The sequence below is a fragment of the Pristis pectinata genome, chromosome 5, assembly GCF_009764475.1.
Source record: "Pristis pectinata isolate sPriPec2 chromosome 5, sPriPec2.1.pri, whole genome shotgun sequence".
Taxonomy (NCBI): domain Eukaryota; kingdom Metazoa; phylum Chordata; class Chondrichthyes; order Rhinopristiformes; family Pristidae; genus Pristis; species Pristis pectinata.
This window is the reverse complement of record NC_067409.1, coordinates 53,598,647-53,612,277: the sequence shown is the minus strand read 5'-3', so window position 1 is coordinate 53,612,277 and position 13,631 is coordinate 53,598,647. Positions and strand designations below refer to the sequence as shown.

The 13,631-nt window shown below is 38.4% G+C and overlaps 2 protein-coding genes across 4 annotated transcripts in view; one reads left to right on the top strand and one right to left on the bottom strand.

The window, feature by feature from the left end:
• Nucleotides 1-13,631, bottom strand: part of invs (inversin) — a 356,685-nt gene that overhangs the window by 39,120 nt on the left and 303,934 nt on the right. The gene's annotated exons all lie outside the window — the stretch shown is intronic.
• The window catches only part of LOC127570917 (uncharacterized), a 70,530-nt gene that overhangs the window by 24,155 nt on the left and 32,744 nt on the right, over nucleotides 1-13,631 (top strand). For 2 of the 3 annotated variants that reach the window (XM_052016857.1, XM_052016859.1), the window contains exons 3-5: nucleotides 3,971-4,072; nucleotides 5,888-6,024; nucleotides 7,862-7,984. In XM_052016857.1, coding sequence (XP_051872817.1) covers nucleotides 3,979-4,072; nucleotides 5,888-6,024; nucleotides 7,862-7,984 — 354 coding nt within the window. In that variant the 5' untranslated portion in view covers nucleotides 3,971-3,978. Of the gene's footprint in view, nucleotides 1-3,599; nucleotides 3,628-3,970; nucleotides 4,073-5,887; nucleotides 6,025-7,861; nucleotides 7,985-13,631 lie in introns of all 3 variants that reach the window. The other variant, XM_052016858.1, reaches the window with a different exon arrangement.

Below are 13,631 nucleotides of genomic sequence, written 5' to 3'. Positions count from 1 at the left end.
GTTTCTTTCCTCCTATAGATGCTGCTTGACCCACTGAGTTCTTCCAACAGATTGTATAGAACTCTTGGGCCCTTGTTTAGCAGTGGAAAGAAACTTCTTTGCAAACAATATCTTAGTTAAGCTGGGTAAGGATGCCATTAAGTGAAAGTGGAGTCTTAGAGATAGACCTAGAAGATAGGAGGCAGTAAAATTCATGTTTGATCATTATGTTTTGCAGAAATGATGGGTGGTGTTCCCTCTTAACCTTTTATGCTCATTGGCCTTGATTTTTTGCTATTTTTAAATATTTTGAATGATAAAACAGAGAATCGTAGATCCAAGTTTCTTGACAATATCAAAATGGAAGGCACAATTAATAGTGCAGCTAGGAGCAGAACATTGCAATTGAGCACTGTTACATGGATTTAAAAACTGTCAGATTGAATTCTGTCCAGGAAAGAGTGAGATTTCTGCTGTGGACTCAAGATAGGTCAGGCAGAGTATATTCTAAATGGTGAGAAGCTAGTAGTTGTAGATGAATGGAGGTTTGGAGTTTTAAGTACCTAAATTACAATACACTAGAGAATTTATGTAGGTTTTAACTTATAATGCTAATAAAATGTCAGACTTTACTTCAAAGAGAATGGAGCACAGAAGAATATTGGGAAATTATATGTGGATATTTTGGAACCAGAGACAGAAGAAATTAGAATAGAGAATATAGAAAAGACTGGGACATTAAACATGAATTTTGTATCCAGCCTAATATCTTTAATGAAAATAAGGAATTTAAACTAATTAGCATAAACATGAATACTGGCGGAATTAATGAACTAAAATTGGTGCCCGCTGGACCTGATGCTGCATGTCCAAGGATCTTATAAGACGTGATTGCAGAGATGCCGAATGCATTGGTTATGATCTTTCATATTTCCCTGGGTTCTGAAATATTCTTGGTGGACTGGAAGGCATCACATTTAACACTGCTAATCAGAAGTGGAAGGAGAAATCAAAAAAGGGAAATAAAGTCCAGTTAGTAATGATGCATGTCTGGAAAATGTTTGGATCTATTATTAATGGAAGTTAAAGCAAAGCACTTGCATTGTTACCTGGTAATGTCAATGTGGTTTTATGAAAAAGAAATGGCACTTCACAAGTTTAGCATGTTCCATGTTTGTATGTCATCCTGACTCAGAAATATATCACTGTTAATCATTGCTGGGTCTAAATCCTGGAGCTCCCTAGCTGACAAAATTGTGGGAGTAGCTCCATTAGAAGTAATGCACAAGTTCAGTGTAGCTCATCACCAGTTTCTTGTCCTTGTCAGTGATGCCTATATCTCAAATGAATTAATTAAAAAAAATTGTGGCATTGTGGTTGATAGAGGATTGGTTGTATAATAGAAAACAGTAAGGTTTGACAGATCATTTTCATATTAGCTAGCTGGAATTAAAGGGTGGCCATATGGACTGTGGTGGTTGGTTCTGTTAATTACATACCCTTCATCATAGTAATTCTTATTGTATGTAGTCCATAAAAGTTTGCTGTTTATACAAAGCCATATGGGAAAGTAAGCTATGAAGAAAATATTCAGGGATATAGATAGGCTCAATGAGTGGGAAAGAGGGAGGCAAATGGATTTTAATGTGAAGGAATGGGAGGTTTATTCAGGAAGCAGAGATAAACAATTTTCTTAAATTGTAAAAATTCACTAAACATTGGTACACGGAGATCTGTTTCTTGTGCACAATGGATTAGATTAACAAAGCGATACATCAAGCATCGAGGAAGACTAATTAATATGTATGCTTTTGTTAACAAGTGGGACTTGGATTACAGAAGTAAAAATGTTTTGCTGCAATTATACAGGCCTTTTGTGAGATTAGAGTATTGCATTGTGTGTAAATTTAGTCTCCATTCCAAAGGAAGGATATGGTTTTCTTGGAGAGTACAAAATAATTTTACTAGATTAATGACAGTTTGCTAGGTTGATGCTGGAATAAGGAGAAATTGGAAAGAATTCTTGCTGACATTTACAAGAATCGGTGGTCATTTGAAAAAAAAATTAATGTTCTGAAAAGACTTGACAGGATAGCTGTTCAGAGACTATTTTCTCTGGATGGTGAAATTGGAATTGGGAACTGGCTGATACCCTTTACATTGCAGTGATCAGCCTTTTAAGATGGAGATAAGGAAATTTTTTCATTCAATGGGTTGTGCCTCTTTATAATTCTTCACATAGGAAGTAGAACTGTTGCCCTTGATCATTGAATTTATTTAACACTGAGAATTATAGGCATTTGTATTCTGAAGAGATCAGCAACAATTTTGAAAAGCCAAGCAGGCTTGAGGGATTGTAATAGTCTAATTTTGCTCTAATTTCTTGTGTTGATGTTGTTCTATAATATTCTGGTTAGACCCCATTTAAAGAACTTCTGTTTTCAGTTCTGGGCAGTGCATCTCAGATATCAAATTTGCACAAGGAGTGGGTACAGCAGAAATTTACTAGAATGGTTAGTTAAGCTTAAATTATGAGGATGTTACCTTGATGAAGTTTACTTGAATTTACAAAGTTAATGGGAAATTTAATATGTTTAAGTTGAAAAGACTTCTATAAAATTTATAAAAATTAACTGTTTCCTCTTGTAGAATGTGGAAAAGAAAGGGGTACAAAGGTACATTTGTAAGTCCTATCAGAAATAAGTCAGGAAACAATTGGTATTGGTTTATTATTTATAATTCTTTACATAAGGGTTAGTTGACATCTAATGGACTTTAAAAAGGCTGCTGAGACTAGATTTGTAGATCTTTAGATAAAGATTGGCCAGGAATAATTTGAATGGTTGGATTAACTTGAATAGATGAATGTTCTATCTTGCTCTTGAAGAGGTGGTGAAACAATGTTGAGTAGTTAGCAGTATTCAAGAAGATGAGTTGGATAATGTGCCTTTATTACAGTAACGGATATCCATTATTTTGCCAACGCTGGGGCATATGCATAAAGCATATTGAAAACATTTAAAAGGCAAGGAGTGGGAAAATGAATGTGTGTTGGGTGGCATTTATTTTTTTGGGAACTTCAGCAATGTGAAATGAAGTGGGAGAAGATGAAAGATGAAGGATTTTGATTTTGGAGTTTTGTGATGAATTCAATTTTAAACCATAAGGAAGTTGAGCTGGATCCAATTGATTTTCAGATTGGGAAAAGGGGATTGGAAGACACAGTTTATTTTTATTCCCTATAATAATCCTAGAGTAGTAAAATGGCTTGATCATTAATGGTATGTGCAGTAGATGATTAAGCCATTTCAATGGTGAGGGCACTCCACATCACGAGGGCATCAAATGTGTAAAATATTTTCAATGTGAAAATAGTGAGAATTAGCCTTCCAATATTCTTGACGTCTTTGCAGTCCTCTCCAACCCAGAGTCCTGATTGATAAACTCTACTCTTCTGACTGAATTTTCCCTAACATCTATTTCTTTTTCCCAATTCTACCTGCAGTTTGTGAATTATAATTGTTTCAGCTTTCTATGCAAAATAATCAAACTTAATATCTTTTTTTTTTCTTTTTGTTTTAATCATGTCCCTGGAATTTTTTTGGCATATGGCTTAACAGGTTGAACAAATTTTAAAAGAAACTTTAGGTGAGTGTAATTGGGTTCTTATTGGGAAGTTGGACGTAATCAGTGTTATTATCAAGTAGACAGACTGAAGCAATGTTTAGTCTCTGATCAGGACGTTAGATTTTTTAAGCATTAAGGAACTAGCTAGAGATATGGATAGAATAATCCTGTAGTGCAAAATACTGGCAGGCTCCTTTCCTTTGTTAAGAATAATATTTTGAAATTTCAATATCAGAATATTTATTAATACGCCATGAAAACCAAGGCCTATTTGGTTATAAATGACTGATCATGATTTTCTTGGAGTTTTGCCTCAATATAAAATACCTATTACAGTTTTTTTTAATGACTTTTTGAATTGCAGATAGTAAAATGGACAGACCTATAAATCCTGTAATGAACAGTACTGATGCACGAACCCTTGATGAATACATTATGTCTTGGAATGTAGATGAACCCTTGATTGGTAAGTGCTTTTCCCCTGGAGGAGTAGATTTACAAAATAAACAAATATCACCAGTTGTTGGCATGATTGAAGCAGCTGGATGTATATATAATGAAAAAAAAATTCCACACGTTAAAGAGTGTTTACATATCCACAGTACTTCATTAGGTATTAATCGCTTGGAATATCTTGAGAGGATGAAAGGGGAATATAAATTCAAGGTATTTTTCTTTGGAACTATAGCCCAGCAAGGAATCAATTCCTTCAAGTGAAGCTAAATTGAAAAAATTGATCAATGTCTTTGACATCGCAAAATGGTATGTGTCCGATGGCTTGCCAAAAACTGATGGATTGCCAATTTCTTGTCCTTATGTTTGCATTTTTAAGTTGTCAATTCTGATTTTCATCCTTCCTGAGCTTGCCTTAGGACAGTGGTGTTACAGTTTGACAGATGTACAGCCTAGTCCATCTCCCAACTGCTACTGTCTCCGGAACTTGATTTTATTCAGCGAAGGTAAAGAATTTGGACATCTGTCTAGACATCTGTGGTACTGGAATGAAGAATTACTCATGCATTTTTTTATGTCTCATTGGATCGAAGTTCAACCACTGGTTAACTCCATTTCCAATTACAGGATAGCACTTGCGCAGAGTTCTGGTATGCCCAGATCCTGATCCAATGACTGTTTATCTTGTTCGCTTTGTACATTCAGGCCATTTAACAGAACAGCTGCATAAATAATTATGCACGTGTTGCTACTTCCAGAAAATAATCAACTTCTAGGTGTCTCTTGGGAGACATATTAGCATACGTTTTGCTGTTCATGACATTCTACCCAAATTAACCTTGGTTTCAGGTACAATCAGTTGTAATTGGCAAGTTCCAGCTATGCAACATATTAAACTCTTATAATAATTTCCATATAGAACATAGAACAGTCCAGCACAGAAACAGCCCCTTCAGCCCACGATGCCTGTGCTGACCATAATGCCAAGCGATCTAGTCTTCCTACCTCTTCTACCACTTCATTAATAAAGCTTCCTAATATTAAAGATGCCATCTCATGTACTCCAGCCTACTTCATCTGTTTGATCACAGCCACATAGAGTAATATTAGAAATAAAAATAGTAAAAACTGAAAAAAAATTAACAGCAGGCCGGGTAGCATTTATTGAAAGAGAGACAGTTAACGTTTCAGGTCCAGGTCACTTCATCAGGGCAGATAAAAGAAATATGGGGGCAGATTCCAAAAGTTTGGTCAAAGAGTAGGTTGTAGGACATGTTTTAAAAGAGGGAAAAGGAATAAAAGTCCCAGAGCTTCTTGTCTTGACAGATGTAAAGCAATTAAATTTGCTAATGATCAAGACTGAAGGAGTACAGATTTTCTGAAGGTTGTGAGCTGGAGAAAATTATGGACCTGACATTTGCCATGACTGTGAATGCATTTTTGATAAAAGAATGAGATAAATTTTGAGATTTTGGTTAATTGGGAGACATTATAAATTGGCAACTACAGGAATGATGTGTGAATGGGACCTGACATCTGTTTTGGATGACCAACTTTATATAGAACTAGGGAGGATATCAAGTCTAATTCCAGTTGTAAATATATGATGATGTTCTCGTAACTTGCTTGACTAACCCGCAGTATATTTTTTCCTAAAACTTTCATTGTGCTCTGCATGGATTTTCTGCACCAGTTGTTGGGCAGTGAGTAAGGATTGTTGTCGGAATATGTGATGATGTGTTTTCTTTTAAAAACAATATTAGTACATAACCTTTGCTTTGGATTGATGAATACTAACTTAAAATATTGTTGCTTTGTGTCTACTCAGGACTCAATTATGTAATTGAATACCAACGTGATGGAGGAAGAGAGCCAATGTATGAATGCACATTATGTGACTTTACAGGATATCTGCGCATATTTGTTTTACACCTTGGTGGTTTCAAGCACAGAATGAATTATATGGTAAGAGATATGTAATGAGGATTGGTTAGTAAGATGGAGAAGGATAGACAAGAAATTGAATAAATATACACTTCTTTAAAAAAAGGAGAGGACACACACTAAAGAAGGATATGTGCTGGTACCTTGCTTAACGTGCAGGTTGGGGGTTTCCAGGATCCACAGCATTAATGGAATTGGCTATGATGGAGTTGTTATAGTGTATATGCAGAAATACATTACTAATAACATTGTGCTGGGATTTTGGTATGAATTGTGCCGTGGCTCAGTGTGGAGCAGCTGGTGAGAGCAGCACATCCTCCTTATGTTGACAGACTGCCTGGATCCTGCGATCTCCCTCATTACCACCTGTTGGATTTAATGGAAACTGCTGTGTTTGCACAGATGTGCCTAATCAAGAATTTTCTGTGGTAATGAGCTCAAGAGCTAGCAACAGCTGTTGTGATTCTTATCACAGGTAGATCTGTCAACATGTGGGTCAGGTGCTCTGGACACAAACAATGGTCTGCACTTGCCAGGATGCAGCACTGAGCCCTTCAACTCAGCAGGATGCAGCCCCAGGCCACTGAACACCAGCCTAACTGCCTCTCCGTACCAAACCATGGAATGATTTATTGGTGGAGGAATTCCAAAGGAGGATAGGCATTCACACCTGGTTCTCAGTTCAGGGCACGAAGTGGATCACACCAGATTCCTGGTACAGCAGTGTGCAGCTTGAGCAAACGTGTTCTTTTGAAAGTGCAGGGCTGTTTTTGAATGGAGGACCAAGAGCCTTATAACATATTAACATTCTGCAGGGTAGCGTTTATTAGTAGTAAATGAGTATAAAGACATGGTTTAAAAATAAAGTAATATTATTCCATTTTGCAGAGGAGAGATGAGCCCTTCCAGGTGATGCAAAGATTCACATGCGCCTCCTCCAAACTTGTCTACTGCATTTGGTCCTCCAGGTGTGGCCTTTTCTACATTGGTGAGACCAAGTGAAGGCTAGGTGAAAGGTTTGCAGAGCACTTGCACTCCATTTGCTATGGCCATCTGGAGCTCCTGGTTGCACCATTTTATGTCCCCTTCCCATTCCCACAGTGAACTGTCCATCTTTTGCCTTCTCCACTGCCAGGGTGAGGGTAAATGCAAACTAGAAGAATTGTCTCACCTGAGTAGTCTACAACCAAATGTATGCACATTGAATGTTCTAATTTCAGATAAATCATAAGCCCTGTTTTCCCCCCGTCCCCTCCCCTTCCCCTTCCTCTCCCCTCCTTCCTTCCCACCCCCCTTCACCTTCCACCTTCCTCCCCCTCCTTCACCTTCCCACCTTCCCCCCCACCTTCCCACCTTCCACCCTCACCTTCCCCTCCCCCTTCACCTTCCCCTCCCCTTCACCTTCCCCCCCCCCCTTCACCTTCCCTCCCCCCCTTCACCTTCCCTCCCCCCCCCCCCCTTCCCCTTCCTCCCCCCTTCACCTTCCCCTCCCCCCCCCCCCCCCCCCCTTCACCTTCCCCTCCCCCTTCACCTTCCTCCCCCCCCCTTCCCCCCCCCCCCTTCACCTTCCCCTCCCCCCCCTTCACCTTCCCCTCCCCCCCTTCACCTTCCCCTCCCCCCCTTCACCTTCCCCTCCCCCCCCCTTCACCTTCCCCTCCCCCCCCCCCCCTTCACCTTCCCGACTTCGTCCATTATTTCTTTCATCCATATGTGGTACAAATATTTCAGCAATGTCCATGATAGAAACATTTTTCACTCTGTTTTAAAATTACATTTACTATCATGACAGCATATCAAGAGTAACACTAAATAACTATCATTATTGGAGTAATAAATTTTACTGACATTTTTATCTCAGACAAAAGAATATCCAGAGATGATGAAATGGGATGGAACTAAACTAAAGCAAGAGGAATTGTCCGATATTGTTAAAGAAAGAGCTGCTATTATTGAGAAATTGGAAGGAAGGAGGAGCATGCAGGTAAATTACCATAGAATAGTTCAAAGATGATGACTATTAACTTCCTTTTACAGGCATTGTGTAGTTAGGTGTATTTCAAGTACTTAATTTCATTTTAATTATTAAATTATATTTATGCAAAAGATATAGGGAGACAAATGAATCGGGAATAAGTAGACCTACTAGTTGTGAAAAGATTTCTGTGTATTCCCTTAAATATTCTAAATGTTGCTTTTGAAATATGTTGACCTACTTTCATGTACATTGACTGCATTATTTTTTAAAAGAATTTTGGTTTCTATTTACTATTGGCTATCTTTTTTTTGTTGTTTTAGTTAAAAATCATTCATTTCAATTCCTATTGTAAAAACTTTTTTTTGAGATTTGAATTAGTTCAGTCTATAATTTAGTCATTATAGTAATTTCTTATATACCCATTTAAAGGTAGATGATACTAATTCCTTTTTCCCATGTTCTAAATAAGTAAATTCCAATAAAGTTGTGAATTTGTACACTTACACTGCCTATGTTCTGTGAATTAGTAATTAAGATTATAGCTCTTTGGAGGTAAATGTGGTTAGCATCTTCAATTTCGGATCTCCACATTTGAAACCAAGCGGTCTGTTGTGATGTTTATAAACGTGCATTGTAATCAAGTAGTTATTTAGAACTGCAGAGGATGGACATGGTTTATCTGTAGTTTTTTTATTTAAACTTTTTAATTGGAAGCATATGCAAAATTTGCTTTCAATAGTTTGTGGGCTTATATTGGATGCAATGTGAGATCATTTTCTCTAGTAAGTCTAGTATTATATCTGTTCCAGTCTCCCTGTGGCTACCTAATTTTTCCATCTGCCACTTTGAGGGAATTCCTATCTTTTTTTTTACTATTATCATTTGTTATACTTATTAAATACCCAGTTGTTAGGTTCAAGAACTCTTGAATGAACAAGAGAAACGAATGAAAATTTATTTCGCTTCCTTCTGCACTTAAGTTTTTTGGTAGTCTGCATCAGTTCCTTGCAGGGAAATGGGAATATTTCACTTATTAGCAATGAGCTGCTGAGCTAGACGACTTAAGAGAAATTGTAGCATAGAACACCATTGTTTAATTTAAAAATAAAATAGTACAGCTACCAGAAAGCTTCAATGAAACAAAAAATGTTGGAATACACTGCAGGTCAGGCAGAATCTGTGGAAAGAGAAACAGAGTTGATGTTTCAAGCAGTCATAGGAAATTGATGACATAGGAGACCATTCAGTTGAAAACCATACCAGTTGTAATGAACTACCCAGCCCAGTTCCATCTTGAAACATTAGTTCCATAGCTCTGCAGGTCACAGCTGTTCGAGTGCACACTGTAAGCATTTTTAAATGTGATGAGGGTTTCTGCCTCTATCATCCTTTTTTGTTCCAGATCCACACCACCGTTTGAGATTTAAAAAAATATAATCCTCCTCTCCAATCTATCTACCAATTGCTACACATTCAGCTCCCCCCCCCACCCCCCGAGTTTTAAATTCCTCTGCCTCATTACTCTGTCTAGGATCTTCATAATTTCATACACCTCAATTGTCTTCCCTTAGCCACCTCTGAAAGAAAGCAATCCAACCCTATCCATCCTTTCTCAGACTTGTAATTTTCCAGCACTAGTAAAGTCCTTCTAAATCTTTGCATCCATTCCAGTACAATCATATCTGTCTTGTAATATGGTGCAGAGTTGTACATTGAACTCAAGCTGTAGCCTAACTAGTGTTCCAGATAATTAATGAAAGCATTCTGCATGCCTTTTCAATCACCTTCTAGTTCTATCATGCTTTTTTTTTAGGGTTTGTGGATAAATATTCCAAAATCTTGCTATTCTTCCACAAATTAGTGCACCTTCTAAATGTGTTATCTCACATTTCTAAAATTTGAATTCCATTTGTCACTTTCCTGCCCAACTGACCAGTCCATCAAAAACCTCTGAGTACTGAAGCTTATGGAACTCCACTGGAAACAGCCTTGTAATCACAAAAGCTCCCACCAACCATTGCCCTTTGTACAAAGCAAACAGGTGGGACTGACAAATTTAGAGATTTGTAATTAAGGATAGTTGTAGATTCCAGGAGGCTATTAATGGATGGTCATTTGTGCAGAAAAGTAACAAATGCAATTTAGATCTGGGAAGTGTTTACCTCGAACATTTTGTAGTTTCCTGCTGACACGGATTTCAAGTCGTTGTTTCCTGTCTAAATTTGCAAAATCAGTTTAAATCAGTTAAAACTATTTAAATTATGTTCCCTCATTTAGAATCTTTACTCCTATATTTTATTTGTCTTTTTCCACTATTATACTAAATCCTACTGCAATTATATAGGGCTTCAGTGAGCCTACACCTGGTGTATTGTGTACAGTTTTTATTTCCTTATCTAAAAAAGGGTACTTGCTCTTGCAGAGAAGATTCATAAAACCTGGTTCCTTGGGTGGCAGGTGTATTATTTAAGATGAAAATGAATAGGCAGGATGTATATTCTTGGTATTGGTTTATTATTGTCACCTGTACTGAGGTACAGTGAAAAACTTGTCTTGCATACTGATTGTACAGGTCAATTCTTTAGAGTTTGGAAGAATTAAAGGTGAGATCAATGAAACATAATAATTGTTAGAGGGCTTGACAAGATGCGTGCAAGGTGGATATTTCCCCGGAGGGTCTAGAAGTAGAGGTCGTTGTCTCAAAATATGGGGTAGGCCATATAATACTGAAACGAGAAGAAACATCTTTCTCTCAAAGGTTAGTGAATCCTTGTAATTCTCTATCCTCAAGGGCTATGGAATTTCAGTCATGGGTTGTATTCAACTTTGATGGATTTCTGGATATTAGAAGAAGCAGAAAAGATAGGAGGATTGTGCAGGAAGATGGAGTTTAGATAGAAGATCAGCTCAAGTGGTCCATTCCTGCTCCCATTTCTTATGTTCCTATTGTCACAAGATTGCTGCCTCCACTGGTACTTGTCCCATGTACCCAGCATCATTACCTGAAACTAAATACAGAATTCTTCCCCAACCCCCATTCCAACCCAATGCCTTTTACAGTGTGTCCCAATTAACGTTAGAGTAATTGAAATCCCCCACTGTTAATCCCCTTTTGTTTAGCATTTTCCAGACTTTACTTACTTGCTTTTCTTTGTCCTTGGTCTGTTTGGACTATACAGGACATGGCAAGTAATGTGATAACCTGTTTTTTTTTGTTCTTGAGTTCAACCATAAGGCCTTATTTGCTCATTGTTCCAACGTATTTCTTTTCACATTAGTAATTTTTAAACAAATATTTCAAAGACCCCTTATTTTTAACCCCCACCTCTATTTCATCTAAAAAAAACCCATCTATAACCAGGAGCATTAAGCTGTCAATCCTTATCTTCTAAGTCCTCTTTGAGGTATTGAGGCTCTGGTCAAGAAAAAGAAGGAAACATACATTGGGTTTAGGAGGTTAGGGATGATTGAATCCCTTGGTGACTATAAAAAGATTAAGAATGCTTTTAAGAGGGAAATCAGGAGGGCAAAGTGAGAGTATGAGGTGGATCTGGCAGGTGAAGTTAAAGAAAATCCCAAGAAGTTCTATAGATATATAAGGGTGGCTAGGGAGAGAGTAGGTCCCCTTAGAGATCAGCAAGGTTGCCTATGTCCCGAGCTGCAGGAGATAGGTGTGATTTTTTTTAATGAATTTTCTCCTCAGTATTTACTGAAGAGAAAATTATGGTTGCTCAAGAGATAAAGGAAACAAGTGGAGATGTTTTGGAGAAAATTCATATTTCCGGGGAGGAGGTATTTGCAGCCTTGCAGCGCGCCGGGGCCTGACTATTTGCATCCTCAGACTTTGTGGGAGGCTAGAAAAAAATTGCGGAGGCCTTTGCAAAAATATTTGCTTCATTGTTAGCCACTGGTGAAGTTCCCCAAGACTGGAAGGTGGCTAATGTTGTTCTGTTGTTTAAGAAGTGTAGCTAGGACAAGCCAGGGAACTACAGCCTGACATCAGTAGTGGGGAAGTTACTGGAGGGAATTCTGAGGGACAGGATCTACCAGCAGTTGGATAGACAGAGTCAGATTAGGAGGAGTCAGAATGGCTTTGTGTGTGGAAAGTCATGCTTAACAAATCTTTTTGGAGTGGTTGAAGTTTGCTTCTCGGAATGGAATATGCTAACTAGTGGTGTGCTATAGGGGTCAGTGTTGGGACCCTTGTTATTCGTTATTTATATAAATGATTTTGGATGCGAATGCACAAGGCTTGATCAGTAAGTTTGCGGATGACATGAAATTAGGAGGTGTTGATGATAGTGAAGAAAGTTATCGTAGATTACAGGGGGATCTTGATCAGTTAGGGAAGTGGGCTGATGAGTGGCAAATGAATTTCAATACAGATAAGTGTGCGCTGATGCATTTTGTAAAGTCAAACCAGGGTAGGACTTGTACAATAAATGGTAGGGTACGAGGGAGTGTAATGGAACAGAAGGACCTAGGAGTACAAGTTCGTTGAAAGTGGTGTCACAGGAAAATACGGTAGTAAAAAATGCCATTTAGCATGCTGGCTTTTGTCAGGGAATTGGAATTGGTTTATTATTGTAATGTGTACCTAGGTACAGTGAAAAACTTGTTTTACATGCCATCCATACAGATCATTTCAGTACAACAGTGCATTGAGGTAGTATGAGGGAAAACAATAACAGAATTCAGAATAAAGTGTTACAGTTACAGAGAACGTGCACTGCAAGCAGACCATAAGGTGCAAGGCCGTGACGACGTAGATTGTGAGGTCAAGAGTCAGTGGTGAGCCCACGCTTGGAGTATTATTTATGGTTTTGGTCACCCTGTTAATAGGAAACACGTGGTTAAACTGTAAAGAGTGCAGCGACTATTTACGAAGATGTTGCCAGGACTAGAGGGCCTGAGTTATAAGGAGAGGTTGGCCAGACTAGGTCTTTGTTTCTTGGAATGTAGGAGAGTGAGGGGTGACTTTATAAAAATGTTTAAAATTATGAGAGGCATAGATAAGGTGGATGGTAACAGCCTTTTCCCCAGGGTATGGGAGCCCAAGACTAGGGAGCATGGGTTTAGGGTGAGACGGGAGAGATTTATAAGGGACCTGAGGAGCAACTTTTTCACGCAGGGGGGTGGTGAGTATATGGAACGAGCTGCCAGAGGAAGTGGTTGAGCCAAGTACAATAGTATCATTTAAGAAGCACTTTGATAGGTACATGGAGGGGCAGGCCTTAAAGGGATATGGGCCGAATGCAGGAAATTGGGACTAGCTGGGTGGGTACCGTGGTCGGTATGGACTGGTTGGGCCGAAGGGCCTGTATCTGTACTGTATTGCTCTGACTCTAAATCCCATTTAAGTAATCAGTCAAATTTTATGTACCATATGTTTACCTGTGCCCTTGGCTCTTCTGCCCTGTTCATTTAGGTATATACCTTTTAAGCACATCCAGAGGATGTTTTTGCACATTTTCCAACCATTGTTTACTTTGTCTTCCAAGCTTGCTCACTAGTTTCCTGCTTTCTACTTGGAGCTGTGCTATTCTTCCTTCTGAATCCTTGCTCAGCTTTCTATATTCTGTCAGGTTAGTTTAAGCCATTGCCAAAGGTGGAGGTTGCTACATTTAAGATTCCACTTAATCTTTTAACTAAC